Below are 23,563 nucleotides of genomic sequence, written 5' to 3'. Positions count from 1 at the left end.
ATGCAGTCATAAGTGGGACTCATCCAGGACTTTTGGGACAAACTCAAATCTCCAAGACCTCTGACCTTCGAACGCAGGGGATGGACGAAGGGAAAAAAAATCAAGATAACCGGAACTTTGTGTGTTGTTTGCTGTGTTTCTTTTGAGGCCAGAGTTCATCCTTTCCTCCTTTAAAAAGAGGAGTCAATTTTAGGATAATATTTTACAAGCGTGTCAGTTATTAAAGGAGAAATTCAGTGAGCTGTTTTGGATTACACTGCATCCCTCAACCATGAGATTATATTTAAGGGTCATATTGTCCAGTTAGTTTTCTCCAGGGAAAACGGAGTTCTGTTTCACAGCCACCAGACAACTAAGAAAGGCAATCAAAGAAGTTCTGGTTTTTTCCCCACAAGTTTTGGGTTTTCCAACCGGATTCTTCACTAGCACATCTCGCAGGTCAGTTTATGGGTGAATCAACCTCATGTTCCATGTTTGAACCAAATTGAAAATGTAGTCTCGTTGTCCAGCCTATTATTTAAGTTATAGTGGGTTAGTAGTAGAATGGCTTCTGGGGAAGGGCTAGCTAGCTTCTTGAGCTGGATGTGTCTTCCCAAAATTGCTCCCAAATCTTCAACAGAACATTGACAACATTTGATGAAATTGTGCCATCTGGTTGTGGTTGAGTCTTAGCGACCGCAGAGATAGACTTTCTCCAGAAGAATTCTGGTCCTAACTTGGTCCTTCAGCTCTTCCCTTTTTTATATACATTTTTATAAAGGGATACAGAAAGCATAAAAAAATAAATTAATATAAAAGGAAGGAAGGAAGGAAGGAAGGAAGGAAAGAAAGAAGGAAAGAAGGAAGGAAAGGAAGGAAAGGAAGGAAGGAAAGAAGGAAGGAAATGGATGAGGAAGGGAAGGGTGGGAGGAAAGGAAATGGATGAGAAGGGAAAAGGGGAAGGGGACAAAGGATGTATGGAAGGAAGGAGATGGATGAGAAGTGAGGAAGAAATGAGATGGATGAGAAGGGAAAAAGGGAAGGGGAGGAAGGAAGGAAGGAAATGGATGAGGAAGGGAAGGGAGAGAGGAAAGGAGGAAAGGAAATGCATGAGGGAGGAAGGAAGGGAGGGAGGAAAGGAGATTGATGAGAAGGGAAAAAGGGAAGTGGAGGAAGGAAGGAAATGGCTGAGGAAGGGAAGGGTGGGAGGAAAGGAAATGGATGAGAAGGGAAAAGGGGAAGGGGACAAAGGATGGATGGATGGAAGGAAGGAAGGAAGGAGATGGATGAGAGAAGAAAAAGGGAGGGAGGGTGGAGGGAGGGTTCAATTTCCTTTGCAAATAGAAGTACAATTACAAACTTATCTCTTACTCAGGGAGGTCACCTTTTTCTACTATCCAGTTTTCCCCACCAATCCTTTAAACTCACAAGTCATAGCTGCATGTTTTCCCATTTCATGCCTCAGTTCATAAAGGATTCCCAGCCAGCCGTGAAGATGTTCTTCATTTAGGAAGCTTCATCATCTTCAACTATTTCCTCCATTGTGGATACGTGTGACTCTTCCCATTGTTGAGCATATAACAGTCTCACTGCAGTGGTCACCTACAAAAAATTTTAAAAAAATTAATAGCAATAGCAATAGCAATAGTTAGACTTATATACCACTTCATAGGGCTTTCAGCCCTCTCTAAGTGGTTTACAGAGTCAGCATATCGCCCCCACAGTCTGGGTCCTCATTTCACCTACCTCGGAAGGATGGAAGGCTGAGTCAACCTTGAGCCGGTGAGATTTGAACCGCTGAACTGCTGAATTGCAGTCAGCTGAAGTAGCCTGCAGTGCTGCATTTAACCACTGCACCACCTGGTATAATTCATATACCAGACATGCTCACATGTCCCTTCATTCTCTTGGCCCCTCCATTCTTTCAATAGCATACACGTTTATTTGAAAGGGCGATTATAAAAACTTGCAACCAGAAATTCTTTGAAAGAACTATGTGTCAGGCCTGCATTTATATTCCTTTTAGAATTTTGGCCCGCCACACTTTCTTTTATTTCCTTATGCTGTTTCTTTAAGTGTAGTCGATGGGAGGGGGGAATAGAAGGAGTAGGATTGTGGAATGTATTATTTTCATTCTTTACAGGGCGGGGCATAACCTTTTCCTAGGGGGTCACAGCAAGATCGACAGCAGTTTACAACTTCCGCGACACCTCATTTTAAAGCCCATAAAAAACTGAATTGAATGAGCTATTAAATGTTAAATTTGCTTTAAGAATGGCTGGAAAATTCGATTCGGAAGAACAAAGGATCATTGACAGAATAAAATGCATTGCCTTTCGAGAGGCTCGCGATGCTGGAGCGACGTTTATCAATCGAAAATGGATTGCAAACAAATTGAAACGTCATCCGGATTGGGTTATTGATAATTGGAACAAAACAGCCCAAGAATGTTTCACAAAATTTGGAGAAGGGCGTCCTCTGCAACTGTCCCAAGAAAGCAAAGCCATCATTGCAACTGGCAGTTGCAAACAACGAAAAGGAAACCGAAAAGTGGCCCAAGAAATCCTTCAAATTCGTGGAAAACGAGTTGATCAAAGGACAATCGGCCGATATCGAGAACGAGAAGGTTTGAAGCCATTCCACGTCATTTGCAAACCATTGAAAACTCAAACACACGTTCAAGATTGGCTTTGGTTGTGCGATTGGTTGTCTGAATGGACCGAGGAAGATTTTCTTCATTTGGCGCCATCTGACGAATTCTTCGTTTATGCCATTCGAAAACCGAATTTCCAGAACGATCGAATTTGGGCTAAAGACGTCGACGACATCGCCAAACATGAACGATATCGACAAATCGTTCGCAATCCGACTTGCATCGGGATTTTCGTCATTTTCACAGCCAAGAAACTGCATTGGGTTTTGAAGGATAAAGGGGAATCCTGGGATGGCAGTTATTTCCGTGAGAAAATTTTATTGGAGAATGTCATTCCATTTCTCAGTGATCCAGACAATGTCTTGGTGGTTGGTGAGGCTGTCTTTCTTCATGACAAAGCTCCTTGCATGCGTGCAAATGCGACTCAGCAATTGTTAAAGGAAAACAATGTCGAATTTTGGGGCAATGACGTCTGGCCGGGAAATTCGCCAGATCTCAATCCGGCAGAGAACATTGGGGCCATAATTAAGGATGAAGTGGAAGCTCTGATGATTCAGGAGCAAGGTCAAAATCGATATTCGGTTGAAACTTTGAGAATGAATTTGGAAACTGTGTTGAAAAATCTGGAAAATCGAACGGAACTGTTTGAAGATTTGTTGTGTTCTTATCCACCTCGTTTGAATGCTGTTCGAAGGGCTAATGGTGGTCATACTGACTATTAAATCGTGTCAATAAACTCAGTTTTTGATGGGCTTTCGAATGGTGTATGAATTATTTGTGTTGTTATTACAAGTGTTGCTGTGACCCCCTAGGAAAAGGTTATGCCCCGCCCTGTACTAGAAGCCAAGGTCATCCTTTGTCTCCGCACTTTCACACCTGACCGGAAGCAGCTGGGTGGAGACGCCAGCGTGAAAGAAGAAGAAGATTGGACCATGTGATGGATTGTGGGTGTGGGGACAAGATCATGAACTTGTCCATTTAACTGGGTGGAATTCTGATGTCATTTCCAGTATTGGAATTCCACAGCTATGTGCCAACATGTCTGTCTTATTAAATTGGAACTTTAAGCATAGTTTTGCCTTGGACTCTGATTTAATTCTGCATGATATTTGGAACGCTGACACTATGATTTCCCCGCTGATTTTGGTAGATTAAGTCCTTCAGTCTTCTAGATTAAGTCTCTGGAGGCTAATATTGGCTAACGCTACTGCATTTTTTTTCATTTTTCCCAGCCATGAAAACTTCACTTTCTTGCTACACGATATGGAAAAGGATCCCTAAATTATTTCCGAGATATTCCAGATATTTCAGCTCTCCTATAGCGGCACAGTATGAAGCTGTAATCCAAGGACAGGACCCACTACCAGAATATTTCAACTTTGCCAGTGATGTGTTGGATAAATGGACTCAAATAGAAAAGGTAAATGGGGGTGGTGGTTTGGGTCTCTTTTTAGTAAGATCTTTCTTTGTTTCAAAATTATTGCCATCACTCCTTTACGACAAGAAGACTTCACTATTTTCTTGCAGACGTTTCATTACCCGGCTAGGTAACCGCATCAGGGCTGGAAGGGAGAGGGGTTTGTGGGAAAAAAAGGAGGAGGGGGACTATGGAGACCTTGGTGCTCTCTGAGCTTGCTTATTTTCTTGTAGACTTCTCACTACCCAACTAGGTAACATCATCAGTGCTAGGAAACATCTACATGAAAACAAGCAAACTCAGAGAGCACCAAGGACCCATCAATTCCCATTACAGCTTCTGCCAACTTAGCAGTTTGAAAGCATGTTAAGAATGCAAGTAGAAAAATAGGGACCACCTTTGGTGGGAAGGGAACAGCATTCCGTGCGCCTTCAGCATTGAGTCATGCTGGCCACATGACCACGGAGACGTCTTCGGACAGCACTGACTCTTAGGCTTTGAAACGGAGATGAGCACCGCCCCCTAGAGTCAGGAACGACTAGTACGTATGTGCGAGGGGAACTTTTACCTTTAAACATTCCTCTCTCTGTTTCACGGGGTTCCATTTTGTAGGATGGAAAAAGATCGTCCATCCCAGCCCTGTGGTGGGTCAATGGAAGAGGAGGGGAGGTCAGATGGAGCTTTGAAGAGATGGGGCTCCATTCCAGGAAAGCGGCCAACATCCTCACCGACCGATGTGGACTACGCAAAGGCGACAGAATCCTGGTCGTTCTCTCCCGGATTCCGGAATGGTGGCTGGTGATCATGGCTTGCATTAGGACAGGTCAATTTATTTATTTTTTTAAAAAATGTCATTTTTATTTATTTTATTTGTTAAATTGATTTGCTGCCTGTCTCACCTATTCTAGGTGGCTTCAGGGGTGGGCTCGTAGGGGCTCGCCCAGATTCGGGAGAACCCGTAACCAACATTATGGCAGGTTTGGAGGACCTCCAAATCCCACCCCTGGATGGCCACCCCTGCCCCGCCCACAGCAGATTCAGACAGTGAGGAGGTTGGGGAGGAAGATGGGCCAGTCCTGGAGTCTGGGGAAGGCTCTGATGAGGGCTCTGTGTCAGAGGCAGAGAGGGGGCCAGGGCTGTATGCCAGTTATCAGCTGCCTTCAGAGTCTGACACCACTGAGGCAGAGGAACAGCTGGAGCCTGTTCCCAGTGTGCGCATGCACAGAGTTGCCAGACGAAGGGAACAGCTAAAGAACAGGGGTCGAACTTGGGAGTAAGGCCACAGGTGGACAGTGAGTGGTCCCTCCTAGAGGAAATAAAAGAGGAGCGACAGGGGAGTGGAGTTTGCAGGAGACTATTAGTTCTTTCCTGCATTCTTGCCAAGTATTGTGGCGTCTGAAAGATATCGGCCTGGCCACTCTCCAAGCCTGATAAAGGTTGGCAATTGTGAACTACATCTTGAAAGACTGTGGGAGAGGAAAGATTTGCTGGAGAGGAATTCACTGTCAATTAAAGAAAGGGGGTTTATCGGGACAAGGACTTGGCTTTGTGCTGCTGGGGAAGCCTGGGTCAGGATAAGAATAGAACAGCTAAAGAACAGGGGTCGACTAGGGAGTAAGGCCACAGGTGGAGGGTGAATGGCCCCTCCCAGCGGAAATAAAAGAGGAGCGAAAGGGGAGTGGAATTTGCAGGAGACAATTAGTTCGCTTCATTGGTTCGTGACTCTCCAAGATTCCTTGCCAAGTTTTGCAGAGATCGTCCTGGCAGCTCTCCAAGCCAGAGAAGGTCTGTGACCGTAAATCCTCCCTTGAAAGACTTTGCTGGATGTGAATGAGCAGAATTCCACAGGAAATTAATAAAAGGTTTTTTTGTCGGGACAAGGAGTTTGCTCCATGCTCTTGGGAAGCCTCGGTCAGAACACAGACTCCCTATCTTATCAATCTTGCAGGAATTGTGGCCATTCCCGCAACGTCGCAAGTAAGTGCTAAGGACATCGAGTACCGGCTGAAAGCTTCGGGAGCCAAATGTCTCATCACTACAGAGGCCTTAAGATCTACCGTGGATTCCATTGCCCCACAGTGTGCCTCTCTGAAAACCAAGCTGCTGGTCTCTTCTGATGGCGAGCAAGAAGGATGGCTGAACTTCGATGAGCTACTCAGGTGAGTATCTTGGAGAGTGTATTTCTCAGGATGCACAGTTGTGAATCTATGAGCTATATCATTCCTCACACCAGTGGTCACCAACCGGTGGTCCGCGAGAAAATCTTGGTGGTTCGCAGAAAAATTATTTGCATTTTTTATATTGCACTAAATCAGGGGTCCTCAAACTACGGCCCCTGGGACGGATACATGCAATAAACGCTTGTGTTGCTGCAGAGAGTCTCTCCCTTCGGGGGTCTTTTTGATCAGAGGGGGACAGGAATTCCAACTTAGGGTCTGCTTCAGCCTCCTGGTGGGGGGCTTTGGGGCGAAGGCTGGAGGGAAGTACCGCTGGTGGCGAAGAGCCGGAGGGCCTCGTTCCAGTGGGACAGCATCATAGCCTGGAACTTGCTGACCATTTCTGCCCGCTGAGGCTCCAGGTACGGGTACCTGGCCTTGCACTCACGCAGGTCTTCCCTCTGCTTGGAAAGCCCATGTTCGTAGTCCTCAGTGAGGAGCTTCTGCTGAGCCTCCTTCTCGGCCAATTTGAACTGAGCTGTTTTGCCAACTCTTTCTCCTGGTGGCTACTTAGCTCCAGCAACTGCTTCCTGTTGGGGCCCTGAGGACCCCGGGCGGGCAGGCGAGGAGTGGCTGGGAGGGGCCGGAAGAGGCTGGTGATTCGCCACTTGACATGAGTGACATTCAGTTGACCACATGACCACCTAGCCACTCCCGCCCAGCCGGTCATTTGGCAGATCCTATTAGTGGTCCGGTATAGGGTTTCCTACCTAGGCAGGGGGTTGGACTAGAAGACCTCCAAGATCCTTTTCAACTCTGCTATTGTATTGTATTGTATTATCATCATATGGAGAGGTTGAATGTGACTGCATCCATCATCTGTCTTTCTAATGTTTTACATGTTTGCTGGGATGTTATTTATTACAGAGAGGCACCTGCCAATCATACTTGTGTGAAAACCAAGATGAATGATCCCATGTTGGTTTATTTCACCAGCGGAACCACAGGGGCTCCCAAGATGGTTGAACACAGTCAAGGGAGCCTGGGGTTCAGACCCATCATTTGCCAAAGGTATGAAAGAAATTCCCTCAAAATCCCAGTGAAAATCCATCATAGTGAATTCATCATTAGGTATATTGGACATTTAAAATAGTAGACAGGAGCATTGGTGGCCAGAGGTTCTACTGTAGCTATAAGTGGCCAACTGGCCACATCCTTGAATACGACTTGTCAATCATTGAGTCCAACTCATCACACCGAAAGTCTGTCAACCGTTTAGTTGATTTCAATGGCAAATGATAAGAGGTCAATTCCGTCCCATCAATTTCATCAGTCCCTTTACATTCCATCAATTTCAATTCAGTGGCTGGCTTGGTGGACCATCAAATTGCTCCCCGCTGTTGCAGGAAATGACGGGACACACAAGTCAGCTCTTCAGAGAAGGAAAAGTTTATTTGCGCAGGTTCATAGCAAAGAATAAATGGCCTGAACACCGAGTGAAATCCAGGAACTTCCTTATATAGTTTATCACTTTCAGCCAAAGCCATCTGTTAGTTTTGGAAACACCCCTCAAGATTTGCCCTTGAGTTACAGAAAGTATGTCTACAGGATGTCATAATACATGGGTCAGCTAACGGATATACATAGCTCGTATTTTGAGGAACTAACAATATGCGTCCACCAAACAGATTAACAGCCAAGCCAGCAGATGGGCTAAAATAGGTGCTTTGCCTCAGCATATTTCATGTACAGACTTCCTTCTAACCCGTTTCTAACCGCACTATGTCCTAAAAGCAAACCTTGCAATTTCTATATGGACAATTAAAGCTTAATATCATGAAACCCTAGTTTGGTTCAGGCATGAGGACTACTTCGGTTCAGCCTGCCACCTTACCGCAATATGATTTTCTTTGTTTTTATCAGATCCTGGTTGTACACAACCTCTTCGGACCTTACATGGAGCACAGCAGATACGAGCTGGGTGGTGGCTGCCCTGGGCTCATTTTTTGATCCATGGGTCTTGGGATCCTGCGTCTTCATCCATAACTTACCAACGTTAGAGAAAACGACCATCCTAAGAGTAAGATGACATTTCTTTCTCCTGCTTCTTTATTCATTGGCGGAACCTATATGGCCACCTACCCAGTGGTGGGATTCAAAAAGGAAGTAGGAACTAGTATGGAGTTCTCCTTGATGCTCCTGATGTTTCTTGCGTTTTACTGATTCTACTGGTTCTACTGTTGTTCCTGAGTGTTACTGACTGTTACTCAGAGGTGGGTTCCTACCAGTTCACACCTATTCTGTAGAACCGGTTCGTCAAATCTACCGAACCAGTAAGAAGAGGTTCCACCAGTGGACCCGGAAAGCAGGCCACACCTACAGAAGAGGTTACAAAAAGTTTTGAAACCCACCACTGCTGTTACTGTATGTGCTTAGTATTGGGAGAGAAGACCGTGTATTGGATGGTGGCTAGTCTGTATGTTAGTTACCTGTCTACATGGTAAATCGTGAGTTGAGCAACTGTAACTTCAACGTATTGTAAATAGAGACTGTTTTATATACTAGAAGGCTGATTATAGTCTATTCTATTTTTGTTACACAAGTAAAGATATTCTTTGTTTTACCTTTGGTGGCTGTGAGTGACTATTCAGTGACTTATTTGTTACTAACTTCTGCTGCACAACTCTAGTCTCCTAATGGGGATAGACTTAACATTACCGGTTCTGTGGGCATGGCTTTGTGGGCGTGGCTTTGTGGGCGTGGCAGGGGAAGGATGCTGCAAAATCCACATTCCCTCCCCACCCCACGAACCTGCTTTCCAGCTCCGTTCTCCTGCTCAGGGCAACAAAAGAAGATCAGCTGGGAGGCAGGGAGGCAGGGGCGTGGCCAGCCTATTTGCCGGTTCTCCAAACTACTCAAAATTTCCGCTACCGGTTCTGCAGAACCTCTCAGAACTCGCTGAACACCACCTCTGTGCCTATCGCATATAACAATCCTACATAACTCACAACCAATATTTGAAGAATATCTATCAAGTTCTAACCTAGCTCCATTCTTGATGTGTTGCTTGATATTATATGCCTCATTATGTATTTATTGATATTTTGCAATGCTGGACACTCACTCCCCCAACCTCCACAAAGAGGGACTCTGGGTGGTACACAGTACAGTATCAAAATATTAAAAAGTACATAAGAATAAAAATGTTAGAACTGAAATTTAAAATTAATTTTTTTAAAGATTATACAATTATAAATCTACGAGTATAAAAAGTGTACTCGTGTAAATAAAGTATAAATTTATAAAATTATAATTTAGAACATTAGAACATTAGAATTCTTTATTGGCCAAGTGTGATTGGACACACAAGGAATTTGTCTTTGGTGCAGATGCTCTCAGTGTACATAAAGAAAAATAAAATATAATATATTCATCAAGAATCATAAGATACAACACTTAGTCATAACCCATAGGTTACTAAAAAGCAATCAAATTATACTAGGAAACAAATAAAACAAAATAAATTTCAAAGATACAAGCAACATAATTATACTCAGAAGTGGAAAGAGATAGGTACTAGGAAGGAAGAGAAGAATAATAGTAATACAGTCTTTTTTTATTTTTTTTTATTTTATACACATAAGCACATCAACAGAACACATAAACACATTAACAAAAATAACCACATAACTTAAAAACAACATAGGAACAATAAGTTCCATCGTATATCATACAGCACTTCCGAATCGGTTTCTTTGCAGTTAGTGTTTTCCCTTCTATACATTTCTATCTTGCGTTCATAATCTCGTTATTATCCATTTTTATATACATTTCTTTATTTATTTATACTTAGCTACTTATGATCAAGTATTATTTACCTATATTGTGCTTTATATTTTTACTGTCATCTATTCTCTTACATGCAGTTATAGGCATACATTCACATAGTTATTCTTTTTCTTTGCCATTCTTATATTATTATTATTCCATTTAAAAGGGTATAAGGTATAATTTGGAATGTATTGTTTACCATCCTTCACACCTGCTATGACACCACCTTATTTTCTCTTTCTTTTCTTTTCTCCCGCCCTTCCTTCTCTACTTCCTTCCTTCCTCCTCTCCTTCCCCGTCTTCCTTCCCTTACTTCTCCCCTACTCCTACCCTCTGTCTTCTCCTTCCTACCCTCTCTCCTTTTTCTCTCTTCCTCCCTCCTCTCCTTCTCTTTCTCTCCCTCCCACCCACCTCTCCTTACCTCTTTCTTCTTCCCCTACCTCTCCTCCACATCTCACTTTATTTTCTCTTTCTTTTCTTTTCTCCCTCCCTTCCTTCTCTACTCCCTTCCTTCCTCCTCTCCTTCCCCTTCTTCCTTCCCTTACTTCTCCCCTACTTCTCCCCTCTTTCTTCTCCTTCCTACCCTCTCTCCTTCTCTTTTTCTCTCTTCCTCCCTCCTCTCCTTCTCTTTCTCTCCCTTCCACCCACCTCTCCTTACTTCTTTCTTCTTCCCCTACCTCTCCTCCCCATTTCTTCTTCCTCTAGTAATACAGTCTTAGTAAATAATTTGACAGTGTTGTGAGGATTAGTTGTTTAGCAGAGTGGTGGCATTTGGGGAAGAACTGTGTCTAGTTGATCTGATGTGCAGTGCCCCATAGCTTCATTTTGAGGGTAGAAGTTGAAACAATTTCTGTCCAGGATGTGAGGGGTGTATAGTTATTTTCACAGCTCTCTTTTTGAGTCGTGCAGTAATAATTGTTAAGTAATAATTGTAAATAATAATTTACCATTAATAAATAAATATGCATTTACAATTATTAATAAATAATTGTAAATGATAATTTATCAAATTGTTATAAGATTATATTTATAAAATATATAGAAAATTAATTTTATGTTGTAAACTAGTAGCCAACCATGAAAACTGCATGTCTCAGGAGTCAAGTTACACTCAAAAGTTTTTATTCTCCAATCCAAAATGTGTGCAGATACATCTTCCAGTTTGAGTAGGGGAAGTATCTACTAGAACCCCTCCTTCGTGTCTTATCGTTTTTCTTCATCAGCTCATTTGGGCTAGAACCCAACTCAGCTTAACGTTGAATTTATTATCAGCCCTTGAATTAGTTCTATGTTGTGGCCCAGCAGGAGCCGTTGGAGCTGCCACCAGACTCCGACAGCGAGGGGCCCTATGAGTTGGCTCTGGAGGATGTGGAGGACCCCGGACAGGGTTCTGATTCTGAGCAGGGCACAGAGAGGCTGGTTGGCCACCAGGAGGCACCTGAGCCTTGGACCAGTGGGGAGGAGACAAGGGAGAGTGAGCTGGATGCCAGTAGTGAGTTGTTCCTGGATCCACAGAGCTAATAGGCGTCAGGAACAATTACGCAATTACAGGAGGTAATTGCGCTCAGCTGGTGGTCATTAGGCTCCTCTCCAGACTATAAAAAAGACTGCTTGTGCACACGGCCCTCTTGCAGAAGTCAACGCATTGACTAAAGAGAACTGTTGTAACTAACTTAGCAGGCTGGATTGCTGCCAAGATTTGTCTGAGTTGCTGCCAAGGTCCTCATCTTTTTGTTTGCTTGGCTTTCAGTCACCGAGATTTTGGTCTTGCTATTAAAGTACATTCTAGTTAAGCTCATTTTGGCTTTTGTTACTGGACGGAGGAGGGGGTCAGAACAGTTCTGTATGTAATCCGTGCACAACCTTGGCTTCTCTTCTTATTTGTACACATGTATTCTTTTTTTAGACTCTCTCCCAATTTCCGATCACTGCTTTCCTGAGTATTCCTACCCTCTTTCGCATCTTGTTGAGGGAAGATTTAACCAGGTATGGTGGGAAGCAACTTTTAAACACTGTGTTTTTGTCAGGATGTTCAGAACCCACTTTGAACCTTATCAATCTAATCTGCTCCTGAGGTTTCAGATAAGAGTCAATGAAATTCGGGAGAAGCTAACCTTGGATCCTTTGTGGGAACGCAATGATTTTAAGCTGATAACACACGTAACTCCACCCTGCCTAGTTTTTGCTTACTCTTCTACAGTTAACAGTTCCTAAAATGAGCCTCATTCTCAGTAATACTTCTAGCAGAATTCTTTTGATGCTTTGTTTATAACCTGACCCAAAATATTAATGTCCACCTTCTTAATAATCTTGTGTACACTCTCGTTCAGTTTCAAGTTCAAGAGTCTCCAATACTGTATAAGTGGAGGAGAACCAATAAGTCTTGAAGTGGTGGAAGAATGGAAGAACAAGACAGGACTGGATATCTATCAACTATATGGACAGACAGAAATGGTAAGTTCTATTCAATTTATAGTGACTTTCTCACCGTTGTTTTAAAACATTGTGAAACGCCCAGGTACGTTTAGAGAACTGCACCTCTACCTGAACAACTTTAAGGTATGCAGACTTCAACTCCCAGAATTCTCCAGTCAGCATGGAATTGAAGTCCATCGATTTTAACATTGCTGAGTTTGCAAAACACTGCTCTAGAGGCTGAAATATTGTTTTAGCTTTAGAAGAAGAGAAAAAAATAAATAAAAAATGTATAATTGATATCTCTGTAGTAGCTTGGTAGATTTTGGCTCCTAATGTTTCAAAGGTTTCTTACCGAGCAAATCTATATACATATAAACGAAATATCACTCACGCGTCATCACGAAATCTCCAGAACCGTAAAGCCTACAAACTTGAAATTTGGCACATATGTTCCTCTTGGCTTCTAGTTGCTCGCTAAGAAAGGATTTTTTGAAATGACCATCAGATCATTAGTATTTCATAAAACACGCTCTGATGCTAAGGAGTTCTACTCCCCCCTCTCCATCTGAAAAGAACTCTGTTCCAACTGCCACTTGGGCGTGGGAATTTAGACATTCTACTCCCCCTCCCCACCTGAACAACGCTCTGATGCTAAGGACTTAGACTGAGGGAGACAAGGGGATAAGATAGGAGATGCCTCTGTGGAGCAAGCCTGAGGGAGAGAAGGGGATAGGAGTGGATCAATGGGGTCAGACTGAGGGAGAGAAGGGGGAGAGGAGAGGCTGATTGTAACTACTCATTAATTTTCAAGCTGTGTCGATTTATCAAACCCGAACAAATAGTTTCGTAGCGCAGCACGAGTATTCAGCTAGTATTTCATGTTTAGGGGCACTAAACTATAGATATTACTGAGGAAAAAAATAGACAAGGTAATCAAGAATCCAGTTCTAACTGATTTTAAATGATTTACTGATGTCACAAAGCAACTGACAAGAATAAGTAGGCTTGGAATGAAATTAAAGACATCTACATACTTTTTTTGTGAGGAAACCTACTGAAACAGATTTCTCTGTGAATGTCTGTGGGACAAACTGTATGTTTTTCTAAAATCATGGGGGGAAATGAGGAAATAAGGCTCTGTGTGTATGTGCGTGTATTTCTTATAAAGTAATTTTCTTTTATATAGGGATCAATTTGTTCCGTTTCCAAAGAAATGAAAATTAAGCCAGGCACCATGGGGAAAGCTCTTTTTCCGTACGATGTCCAGGTTGGTATTTTCCAATCTTCTTCTTTCTATTGGTTTTCAGATTAAATGCATTCAGGCCAGTGGTGGGTTTCAAAAGTTGTTCGAACCTACTCTGTGGGTGTGGCCTCTTTTGTGGGAGTGGCTTGCCACCCATGTGACCGGATAGGAGTGGTTTGCCGCCCATGTGACCGGATATGAAGATGCCGACGACACTTGTCAGAACCACCTTAAATTACCTCACACACAGCACTGGCATGCATAAGAATATTATGCAAACTTGTTTTTTAAAAGGCATCTTTGGTTTGCGTTAAAACAACTTCAACACACGCAATGTTCTGATTGCACCACAAACGCAGTAGTCATCCTTACCTTTCGCAGAGGCACTGAGTTTTATAAATAGGAGCATTATAGTGTAGAATAATCACATCCAAGGACCAGTGGTGGGTTTCAAAAAATTTTGGAACCTCTTCTGTAGGTGTGGCCTGCTTTCCGGGCAGGGCTTTCCAAACCTCGTCTAACCAGTTCGGTAGATTTGATGAACCAGTTCTACCGAATAGGTGCGAACTGGTAGGAACCCACCTCTGCTTCAGGCTATCAAAACAGGCTACAGGTCATCTTCAACTTATGTATTTTGTTAGGTAAGCTCCCCGTTGGGAGTGTTCAGAAAAGCGTTGTGAGAGTTGTGTTGGAGAACACACAAACCAGCATACAGAGACACTGCAGTTTAAATAGGCTTTTACTTTCGTGGAAATAGAAGTATCAGAGTCCATCAAACAGTCCAAGTCATACACGGATAAGACAGTCAGTCGTCAATGTCTTTCAGTTAAGGGATAATCCAAATAACATAATCCATAATATACAAACAGTCTGGTACTCAAAGTTTGCTAGCAGTTGCAAAACTTACAATAGCTCACGACACTTTCTAACAGCCAGCTTCCAAAACACTCAGATCAGATCAGCCCAGCATCTAACAAACGGAGAGCTAACAGTCATTCTGGCTCCCTCTTATGGCCGATTGAGGAAACAGCAACCAATCACATTTTACAGTATGATTTAAAGAAACAGGTACAACATTGTTACATGATTTATATATTGCCAACCCAACCATTAGATTATATTCCTAACATATTTGAGCCCCCAAGTTTGTTGCTAAGCAAGATTTGTTGTGAAGCGACTTTTAGCCCGTTTCACAAATCTTCCTTGCCATGGTTGTTAAGTGAGTCACTGCAGTTGTTAAGTTAGTGACCCAGTTGTTAAGTGAACCTGGCTTCCTCGTTGACTTTTGCTTGTCAGAAGGTCACAAAAGGGGATCGCATTAAACTGGGCCCCTTCAACCGTCATAAATACATGCCAGTTGCCAAGCCTCTGAATTTTGATCACGTGAGCATGGGGATTGTGCAACAGTCATAAGTCACTTTTATTTTCAGTGATGGTATAATTTCAAACAGTCACTTAACTGAGAATATTGCACATGAGAATATATCTGCTGAACAAAACTCCAGATTGGCGACAGGAAGAGCATCTGGCCATTAAAACATTTTGCTAGTTCCATTCCTACACTCCACTCCACAAGGGATTATGGGGTCGTTAAAAGGTGATGACTCAATTGGGGATTGTAACTCAGAGATTGCCTATATACCTAGATAAAGGCCAGTGGTTGAGTGGCATATTTCTTTTCCAGATTGTAGACCAAGAAGCCAATATTTTGCCTCCTGGAAAAGAAGGTGAAATAGCAGTCAGGATAAAACCCGAAAGACCCCTTGGCTTCTTCACTCAGTACATTGTAAGTAAACTCTCTTGTAGCCTTGGGAAAAATCTCAGGAATTGTCTAAGGCTCGGGAAGCTCTGTTATTTAATAGAAAATTGAAGAATGTCTCACAATCTTCCTTACTTTTGGTTTACGTTTTTAGACTTTTTCATCCACCCTTTGAAACATACAAAACCCAGACATGTCTAAAGCGTGGTTACGCAATCTTGGCAACTTTAAGACCTATGGACATTAGCTCCCAGAATTCTGGGAGTTGACGTCCACAAGTCGCCACAGGTGGATACCCCTGGCAGAGGTGGGTTGCTCCCGGATCGGCCCGGATTGGCCATACTGGTGGTGGCGGCAGTGGAAGGTTCTGCCCATCCACCCGGACACTTCTGCGCATGCACACGCATGAGTGAGCACGAGTGAACTGGTAGCGCCAGGATTTGTCACCCACCCCTGGATACAAGGGACGCGGTGGGTCAGTGGCTAAGACACTGAGCTTTTTGATTAGAAGGTCGGCAGTTCAGTGGTTCGAATCCCCAGCGCTGCGTAATGGGATGAGCTTCTGTTACTTGTTCCAGCTTCTGCCAAACTACAAGTTTGAAAGCATGTAAAAATGCAGGTAGAAAAATAAGGACCACTTTGGTGGGAAGATAACAGTGCTCCGTGTGTTTAGTCGTGCCAGCCACATGACCACGGAGATGTCTTCGGACAGCTCTGGCTCTTCAGCTTTGAAATGGAGATGAGCATCGCCCCCTAGAGCTGGAAACGACTAGCACAGATGTACGGGGGAACCTTTACCTTAAAGCTACAAGAGCTGACTGAGAAATTCTGGGAATTGAAGTCCACAAGGCTGTGAAGATTGGACTAGTTACAGAGTCTAGAGAGTAAATTAGATTGTGTCCCTTCCTTTGAGTGGGGGATACATCTTTACTGACCCATATCAGTGGCCAATGAAACTCTCCCTACGGACTCACATTGAATTGGTATTTACATAGCTAATTGTATCCTTCTGAAATGTTCTCCTCAGGATGCACCTCAAAAAATGGCTGCCACAACGCGCGGGGACTTTTTCCTCACTGGAGACAGAGGAGTGATGGATGAAGATGGCTACTTTAGGTTCATCGGACGATCTGACGATATCATCAAATCATCTGGGTCAGTTTCCTTTCTGGGCATTGCTTTCGTAGCTTTGTGCTCCCGAGCTAAGAGAGAAGCTTAGGTGGCAATTTGGCATACCTCGAGTGCCGAGGCAAATTTCAAAATGTCACATTTCAAAGCTCTTGTTGTCAGCGTTCCAAATATCATGCAGAATTAAATCCGAGTCCAAGGCACAGCTATCGTTAAAGTTCCAATTTAATAAGACAGACATGTTGGCATTATGCTATGGAATCCCAATACTGGAAATGAGATCAGAATTCCACCCAGTTAAAAGTTCATGATCTTGTCCCCACACCCACAAATCCATCACATGGTCCAATCTTCTTCTTCCACGCTGGCATCCACGCCCAGCTGCTTCCGGTCAGGTGTCAAAGTACAGAGACAAAGGATGACCTTGACTTCTAGTAAAGAATGAAAACAATACATTCCACAATCCTACTCCTTCTATCCCCCCTTCCCATCGACTATACTAATGAAACAGCATAATGAAATAAGAGAAAGTGTGGCATTCTAAAAGGAACATAAATGCAGGCCTGATACTTGTTTGACTTCACAACTGCAGGGATTCCCTTAACAGCTGTGGCCAAAAGGAAAAGATGGGCCAAAACTCACTTAACAACTGCCTCACTGGAAATTTTTAGCCTCAATTGTGGTTATAGACGGGGTGGAACGGTGGTTAGAATGCAGTACTTCTGCTGACTGCCAGCTGCTGCAATTTGGTGGTTCGAATCTCATCAAACTCAAGGTTGACTCCGCCTTCCCTCCTTCCGAGGGCGGTAAAATGAGCACCCAGATTGGTGGGGGCAATATGCTGACTCTGTAAACTGCTTAGAGCAGGGCTGTAAAGCACTGTAAAGTGATATATAAGTCCAACTGCTATTGCTATTACTATAAATCAAGAACCTCCTGTAATTCTACCAGCTTGTCATATTATTGGGTTGATCTACAAGGCAGTATTGTGTACGGATGGAAGAGTCACAACATACTTTGTGTTCCAAAAATGGACATCCACAGCAGATTTTAGGGCCATGTGCCTCTAGTTTAAAGGTAAAGGTTCCCCTCGCACATATGTGCTAGTTGTTCCCGACTCTAGGGGGTGGTGCTCATCTCCGTTTCAAAGCCGAAGAGCCAGCGCTGTCCGAAGACGTCTCCATGGTCATGTGGTCGGCATGACTCAATGCCGAAGGCGCACGGAATGCTGTTACCTTCCCACCAAAGGTGGTTCCTATTTTTCTACTTGCATTTTTTACGTGCTTTCGAACAGCTAGGTTGGCAGAAGCTGGGACAAGTCACGGGAGCTACGTGGTGCTAGGGATTCAAACCGCCGAACTGCCAACCTGTCTGATCGACAAGCTCAGTGTCTTAGCCACTGAGCCACCGTGTCCCTTTGCCTCTAGTTTATAAAGGTATAAGTTTCCGCAGTATTGACTAGTTACGCTCCATTTTTTCTAGGTATCGTATTGGACCATTTGAAGTAGAAAGTGTTCTATTGAAGCATCCGGCGGTAGCAGAAGTTGCAGCTGTTAGCAGTCCTGATCCAGTCAGAGGAGAGGTAAGCAGACCCCCCCACACACACACACCACACCAATAATCTCTACACACTAACATTAAGTTGGATTTGAATCCAAACTTTTTAAAATGTATTTGTTCATTTGTTCCAGAGGTGGGTTCCTACCAGTTTGCACCTATTCGGTAGAACCGGTTCGTCAAATCTACCGAACCGGTTAGAAGAGATTCCACCAGTGGACCCGGAAAGCAGGCCACACCTACAGAAGAGGTTCCCAAAATTTTTGAAACCCACCACTGGTCCTTGGATATGATTATTCTACACTATCATGCTCCTATTTATAAAACTCAGTGCCTCTGTGAAAGGTAAGGATGACTACTGCGTTTGTGGTGCAATCAGAACATTGCGTGTGTTGAAGTTGTTTTAACGCAAACCAAAGATGCCTTTTAAAAAACAAGTTTACATCATATTCTTATGCATGCCAGGGCCGTGTGTGAGGTTATTTAAGGTGGTTCTGACAAGTGTCGTCGGCATCTTCATATCCAGTCACATGGTCAGCAAACCACTCCCATCCAGTCACATGGGTGGCAAGCCACTCCCACAAAGGAGGCCACACCCACAGAGTAGGTTCGAACAATTTTTGAAACCCACCACTGATTTGTTCGCATTAAATTTATAGTCTGCTTTTCCACCTGAAGCTCAAGCTGGCAAAGCTAACATTCCTTCCTCCATTCCCCCCCCCAAAAAAACCCTACCCTTCGTGGCAGCTGAGGTTGAAAGAAAATGAGACCCAAAGTCACTCAGTGAGGTTTCATGGTTGAAGTTGGATCTGTCTTAGAGCTCCTGGTTCAACCCCTTAACCACTGCACCATTGTGCCCCTCAGGCTTGATGGAGGTTGTAATACTGAACAGGATCTGCTGCAATTGGAAAGTTTATTCCTTCGTGCTAGGAAAAATGGATGACTTCCAGTGGTGGGTTTCAAAAATTGTTCAAACCTACTCTGTGGGTGTGGCCTCCTTTGTGGGAGTGGCTTGCCGCCCATGTGACCGGATGGGAGTGGCTTGCCAGCCATATGACTGGATATGAAGATGCCGACGACACTTGTCAGAACCACCTTAAATGACCTCACACACAGCACTGGCATGCATAAGAATATGATGTATACTTGTTGTTTAAAAGGCATCTTTGGTTTGCGTTAAAACAACTTCAACACACGCAATGTTCTGATTGCACCACAAATGCAGTAGTCATCCTTACCTTTCACAAAGGCCCTGAGTTTTATAAATAGGAGCATGATAGTGTAGAATAATCATATCCAAGGACCAGTGGTGGGTTTCAAAAAAGTTTGGAACCTCTTCTGTAGGTGTGGTCGGCTTTCTGTATCCACTGGTGGAACTTCTTCTAACCGGTTCAGTAGATTTGACGAACCGGTTCTACCGAATAGGTGCGAACTGGTAGGAACCCACCTCTGATGACTTCCATCTATTTTAGTCAGTATGAAATAAACAGAACTGAACTGGGAGAGTAGAGTAGAGTAGAGTAGAGTAGAGTAGAGATATTAGAGTAGAGTAGAGTAGAGTAGAATAAAGTAGAGTAGAGTAGAGATAATAGAGTAGAGTAGAATAGAGTAAAGTAGAGTAGAGTAGAGTAGAGATAATAGAATAGAATAGAATAGAATAGAATAGAATAGAATAGAATAGAATTCTTTATTGGCCAAGTGTGATTGGACACACAAGGAATTTGTCTTCGGTGCATAAGCTCTCAGTGTACATAAAAGCTATTTATCATAAAAGTGAAAAATCATGACCATACCAATAGTCGTCATAAAAATACATACATCATAAATCATAAGATACAACACTTAGGGATAGTCATAGGATACTAAATAAGCAATCAACATAAACCATACTAGGAAATTAAATAAAACAATATAAATGGTAAAGATATGTGCTGAGGATTTAATTCGTGTGCTTAGGATAGCTCTGTAAGATTCCTCTGAAATGGATACATGAACCTTTCACCTTGGGAAGAAAGATGATCTGAATAGAAGATATGATATTATATTCCTTATATCTGTTATTCTGTCATATCCTTCTGTAAATGCACCCTGGATTTAAGTATCGGAGAATTTTAGAAAGTTTCAGGAAACATTTTTTTAAAAAAATATCAGTCATCCGTGGGCATTTTCCATCTCTGCTTTTTTAGGTAGTAAAGGCATTTGTGGTGTTGTCTACGGAGTACGCAACACACAATAAGGAGAAATTAACCACGGAACTTCAGGAACATGTGAAAAGAATGACTGCGCCGTACAAATACCCCAGAAAGGCAAGTATTTATTCCTATATTGGAAGAGCGCTGGAAAAAAAAACTCCCTGAAGATATGAATATGAATCCAAGCATCGTTATGGCTCCCAATGGCAGGAGAATTGAAAATAGAATAGTAGAATAATAGGGTTAGAAGGGACCTTGGAGATCTTCTAGTCCCAATTCCTTGCTTGTTTAGCAGATCCTATACAATTTTGGACAAATGGCTTTCTTTTCTTAAAAACCTCCAGTGATGGAGCATTCCCAACTTCCAGAGGCAAGTCATTCCACTGATGAATTGTTCTCACTGCCAGAAACGTTGTCCTTAGTTCTAGAGTGAATCTCTCTTTGACTTCTCTCAATCTCTCTGACTTCTTGTCCTGACCTCTTTCACTTCGGAAAATAGGTCAATCCCTTTTGGCATAGTTAAGATGAAGGATGTTTAAATAACTGTAGTCAACTAAAAGTGGAGGTATAATGATGTCAATATGGTAAACATTTGAGTTAAGATATTTGAATCAATATGAATGAATGGAAGAGATGCACCAAAACATGTTGTAACCAGCTGATATACTTTTTTATAATATATACCTCTGTGTTTTTTTCCCCTCTTTTTTCTTCTTTTGTTTTTCCTTTTTTTTTCCCTGCCTTGTTTTTTGTTCTTTTTGTCTTCTCTGTGTTTTGATTTTTTCTTTTCCCACTGGTGTGGGCATGTGTTGTTTAAGTAACAAAATAAAAAAAAATTTTTTTTGAATAAAAAAAAAAGATGTATAGAACGGAGATTAGAATTATGCATGAAACTGTAACAGTGAAAATGTCTATACGATTAAAACCAAAGCAATATGGATGGAAATAGGATATTTTTATGTTTGCAAATACTGAATAGACCAAATGTAAATAAATGTGATGGTCATAATGTATAACTTTATATCTTAGTATAGATATTGTATAGTATAGATATATCCTTAGTAAGACATTGTCATGATGGTTATGCTGTGTCCAATGTTTTAATTTGTGTTCAATAAAAATTTTTATTAAAAAAAAAAGGAAAATAGGTCAATCCCCTCATCTCTTTTAGAGCCCCTCAAATATTGGAGGACTGCTATCCTATCACCCCTTACTGCTTTTCCCCCCTTTGTCTGGGCACATCTAGTTTCCTCAATAATAATGTCAATAAATATTGACATTATACATGTCCATTCATTAACAACTGACTTTATGAATGACAAAACTAGACATACCCAGTGGCAGGACCTGGGTATGTCTAGTTTAATAAAAAGAAGGACTAGGGGAGATAGAAAAGCAGTGTTCCAATATTTGAGGGGCTGCCACAAAGAAGACGGAGTCAAACTATTCTCCAAGGCACCTGAAGGTAGAACAAGAAGCAATGGTGGAAACTAATCAAGGAGAGAAGCAACTTAGAACTAAGGAGAAATTTCCTGACAATCAGAACAATTAATCGGTGGAACAAATTGCCTCCAGACGTTGTGAATGCTCCAACACTGGAAGTTTTTAAGAAGATGGTTGGCTAACCATTTGTTGGAAGTGGTGTAGGGTTTCCTGCCCAAGCAGGGGGTTGGAATAGAAGACCTCCAAGGTCCCTTCCAACTCTGTTATTCCATGAATAAAATGTTAAGCGTTGCCTCTCCTTAAACGATTGCTATTTTTTAAATTTAGTTTGTCAAACGTGTACAAGATAACAGGTATAAGTATAAACATGGACATGAACAAAGGAAATGAGTACGGATAAATGGGGACAGTAGGACAGGGACAGTAAGCACGCTGGTGCATTTCCAAAAAGAAATGAGATTGCTAGGAAACGTTGGCAAATTGCATGCTCTCCGGAAAACTGGATCGCCTCCTTTTAGCAATCGAAATCTTTTGTAGTGACTTTCCAATCGGTTTAAAGAGGACTTGAGTCCCCAGCTCAAGATCTTATTTCCCCCAATGGGTGTGATAGTCCATTTCCCCCCCCCCAGACAATTAGTACATGAATGGAAATCTGTTCTGACCCCTCCCTTCTCTGTCCAGGAACGAAAGCCAAAACAGACGTACGAAAGAATGTTTTAATCAGTCCAGACTCTTGTTGGCTGCAAGCCCAAAATAAACAAAGAGATAATCACTCTGGCAAAAAGTCCTATAAACCTACGCAGCACTGCAAACAGGCTTCTCACAGCAAACCACTTATCCAAGTTGGTTTCTCTTGATTTGTGAATGTTGACTTCCGCAAGAAGGGCGTGGCCCAAGCAGTCTCTTTTATAATCAGGAGAGGAACTTAATGACCATCAGCTGAGCGTAATTACCTCCTGTAATTACTTAGTTGTTCTTTACGCCGAGTAGCCCTTCGCCTGCGTGCATCCCGGAACAACTCACAGGTGGTTTCTGTGTCATTCTCTCTTGTCTCCTCCCCACTGATCCAAGGTTCAGGGTCACCTGGTGACCAACTAGTCTCTCTGTGCCCTGCTCGGAGTCGGAACCCTGTCCAGGGTCCTCCGCCTCCGCCAGGGCTGACTCATAAGACCCCCCTCGCTGTCGGAGTCTGGTGGCAGCTCCAATGGGTCCTGCCAAGCCACACTGTAAGTATGTTGACCCTGTAGGCATCTGGGCTAACCTTCCCTTTGCACTTGTGGTATTCCCCTTCACCAACATTCAAAGTTAGTCGGAATTATGTTAACAATGAAACTGTAGGAGAACAAATCTCTCCGGAAAACTGGATCGCCTCCTTTTAGCAATCGAAATCTTTTGTAGTGACTTTCCAATCGGTTTAAAGATGACTTGAGTTGAAAAAACAATGGATTCCAGAGTATTCGTCACTGATTAGTAATCAAGGTTGCAAAGACAACCTCATTAGGATCTACCCTACATGGCCCTCATTTTGCATGTTTCTGTCTTCAATAGGTGGAATTTGTCCAGCAGCTACCAAAATCCCAAACGGGAAAGATCCGACGGAATGAATTAAGAGACCAAGAATTTGGCCGAGTTTAAATCTATAGAAAGCTTGCTTTATCTCCACCGTTTTCTTTCATTGATGTGATCCAGAAGCCTTGTTACCTCTCGAAACGACTTGTTCTTTGGCTTGGCTTTGAGTTCTCCCACTGAAACCTATAGGGGCCATACATTAAAAGCAGTCTTCCATC

The 23,563-nt window shown here is 42.7% G+C and overlaps 1 protein-coding gene across 1 annotated transcript; it reads left to right on the top strand.

Moving 5' to 3' along the window:
• LOC116517320 (acyl-coenzyme A synthetase ACSM4, mitochondrial-like) lies at window positions 1-23,562 on the top strand. The gene is made up of 14 exons (XM_032230209.1): window positions 1-438; window positions 3,865-4,052; window positions 4,662-4,872; window positions 5,998-6,208; window positions 7,133-7,276; window positions 8,129-8,285; window positions 11,943-12,022; window positions 12,367-12,490; window positions 13,641-13,721; window positions 15,382-15,483; window positions 16,484-16,611; window positions 18,067-18,166; window positions 20,328-20,447; window positions 23,325-23,562. The coding sequence occupies exons 2-14, from the start codon at window positions 3,867-3,869 to the stop codon at window positions 23,409-23,411; spliced, it is 1,731 nt and encodes a 576-aa protein (XP_032086100.1). The 5' UTR covers window positions 1-438; window positions 3,865-3,866; the 3' UTR covers window positions 23,412-23,562.
• Window position 23,563: the final 1 nt, after the last annotated feature.

This window comes from Thamnophis elegans, chromosome 14 (assembly GCF_009769535.1).
Source record: "Thamnophis elegans isolate rThaEle1 chromosome 14, rThaEle1.pri, whole genome shotgun sequence".
In the NCBI taxonomy this organism is placed as follows: domain Eukaryota; kingdom Metazoa; phylum Chordata; class Lepidosauria; order Squamata; family Colubridae; genus Thamnophis; species Thamnophis elegans.
Note: the sequence above shows the minus strand (reverse complement) of the source record. Positions and strands in the feature narration are given on the sequence as shown.

What these genes read in the sequence shown, in the direction of transcription:
- LOC116517320 (XM_032230209.1), top strand. Translation starts at nt 3,867, where the DNA reads ATGAAAACTTCACTTTCTTGCTACACGATATGGAAAAGGATCCCTAAA. An exon ending in AGACCCATCATTTGCCAAAG is followed by an intron (nt 7,277 to 8,128) that starts GTATGAAAGAAA and finishes TGTTTTTATCAG; the next exon opens with ATCCTGGTTGTACACAACCT. An exon ending in GATATCATCAAATCATCTGG is followed by an intron (nt 16,612 to 18,066) that starts GTCAGTTTCCTT and finishes CATTTTTTCTAG; the next exon opens with GTATCGTATTGGACCATTTG.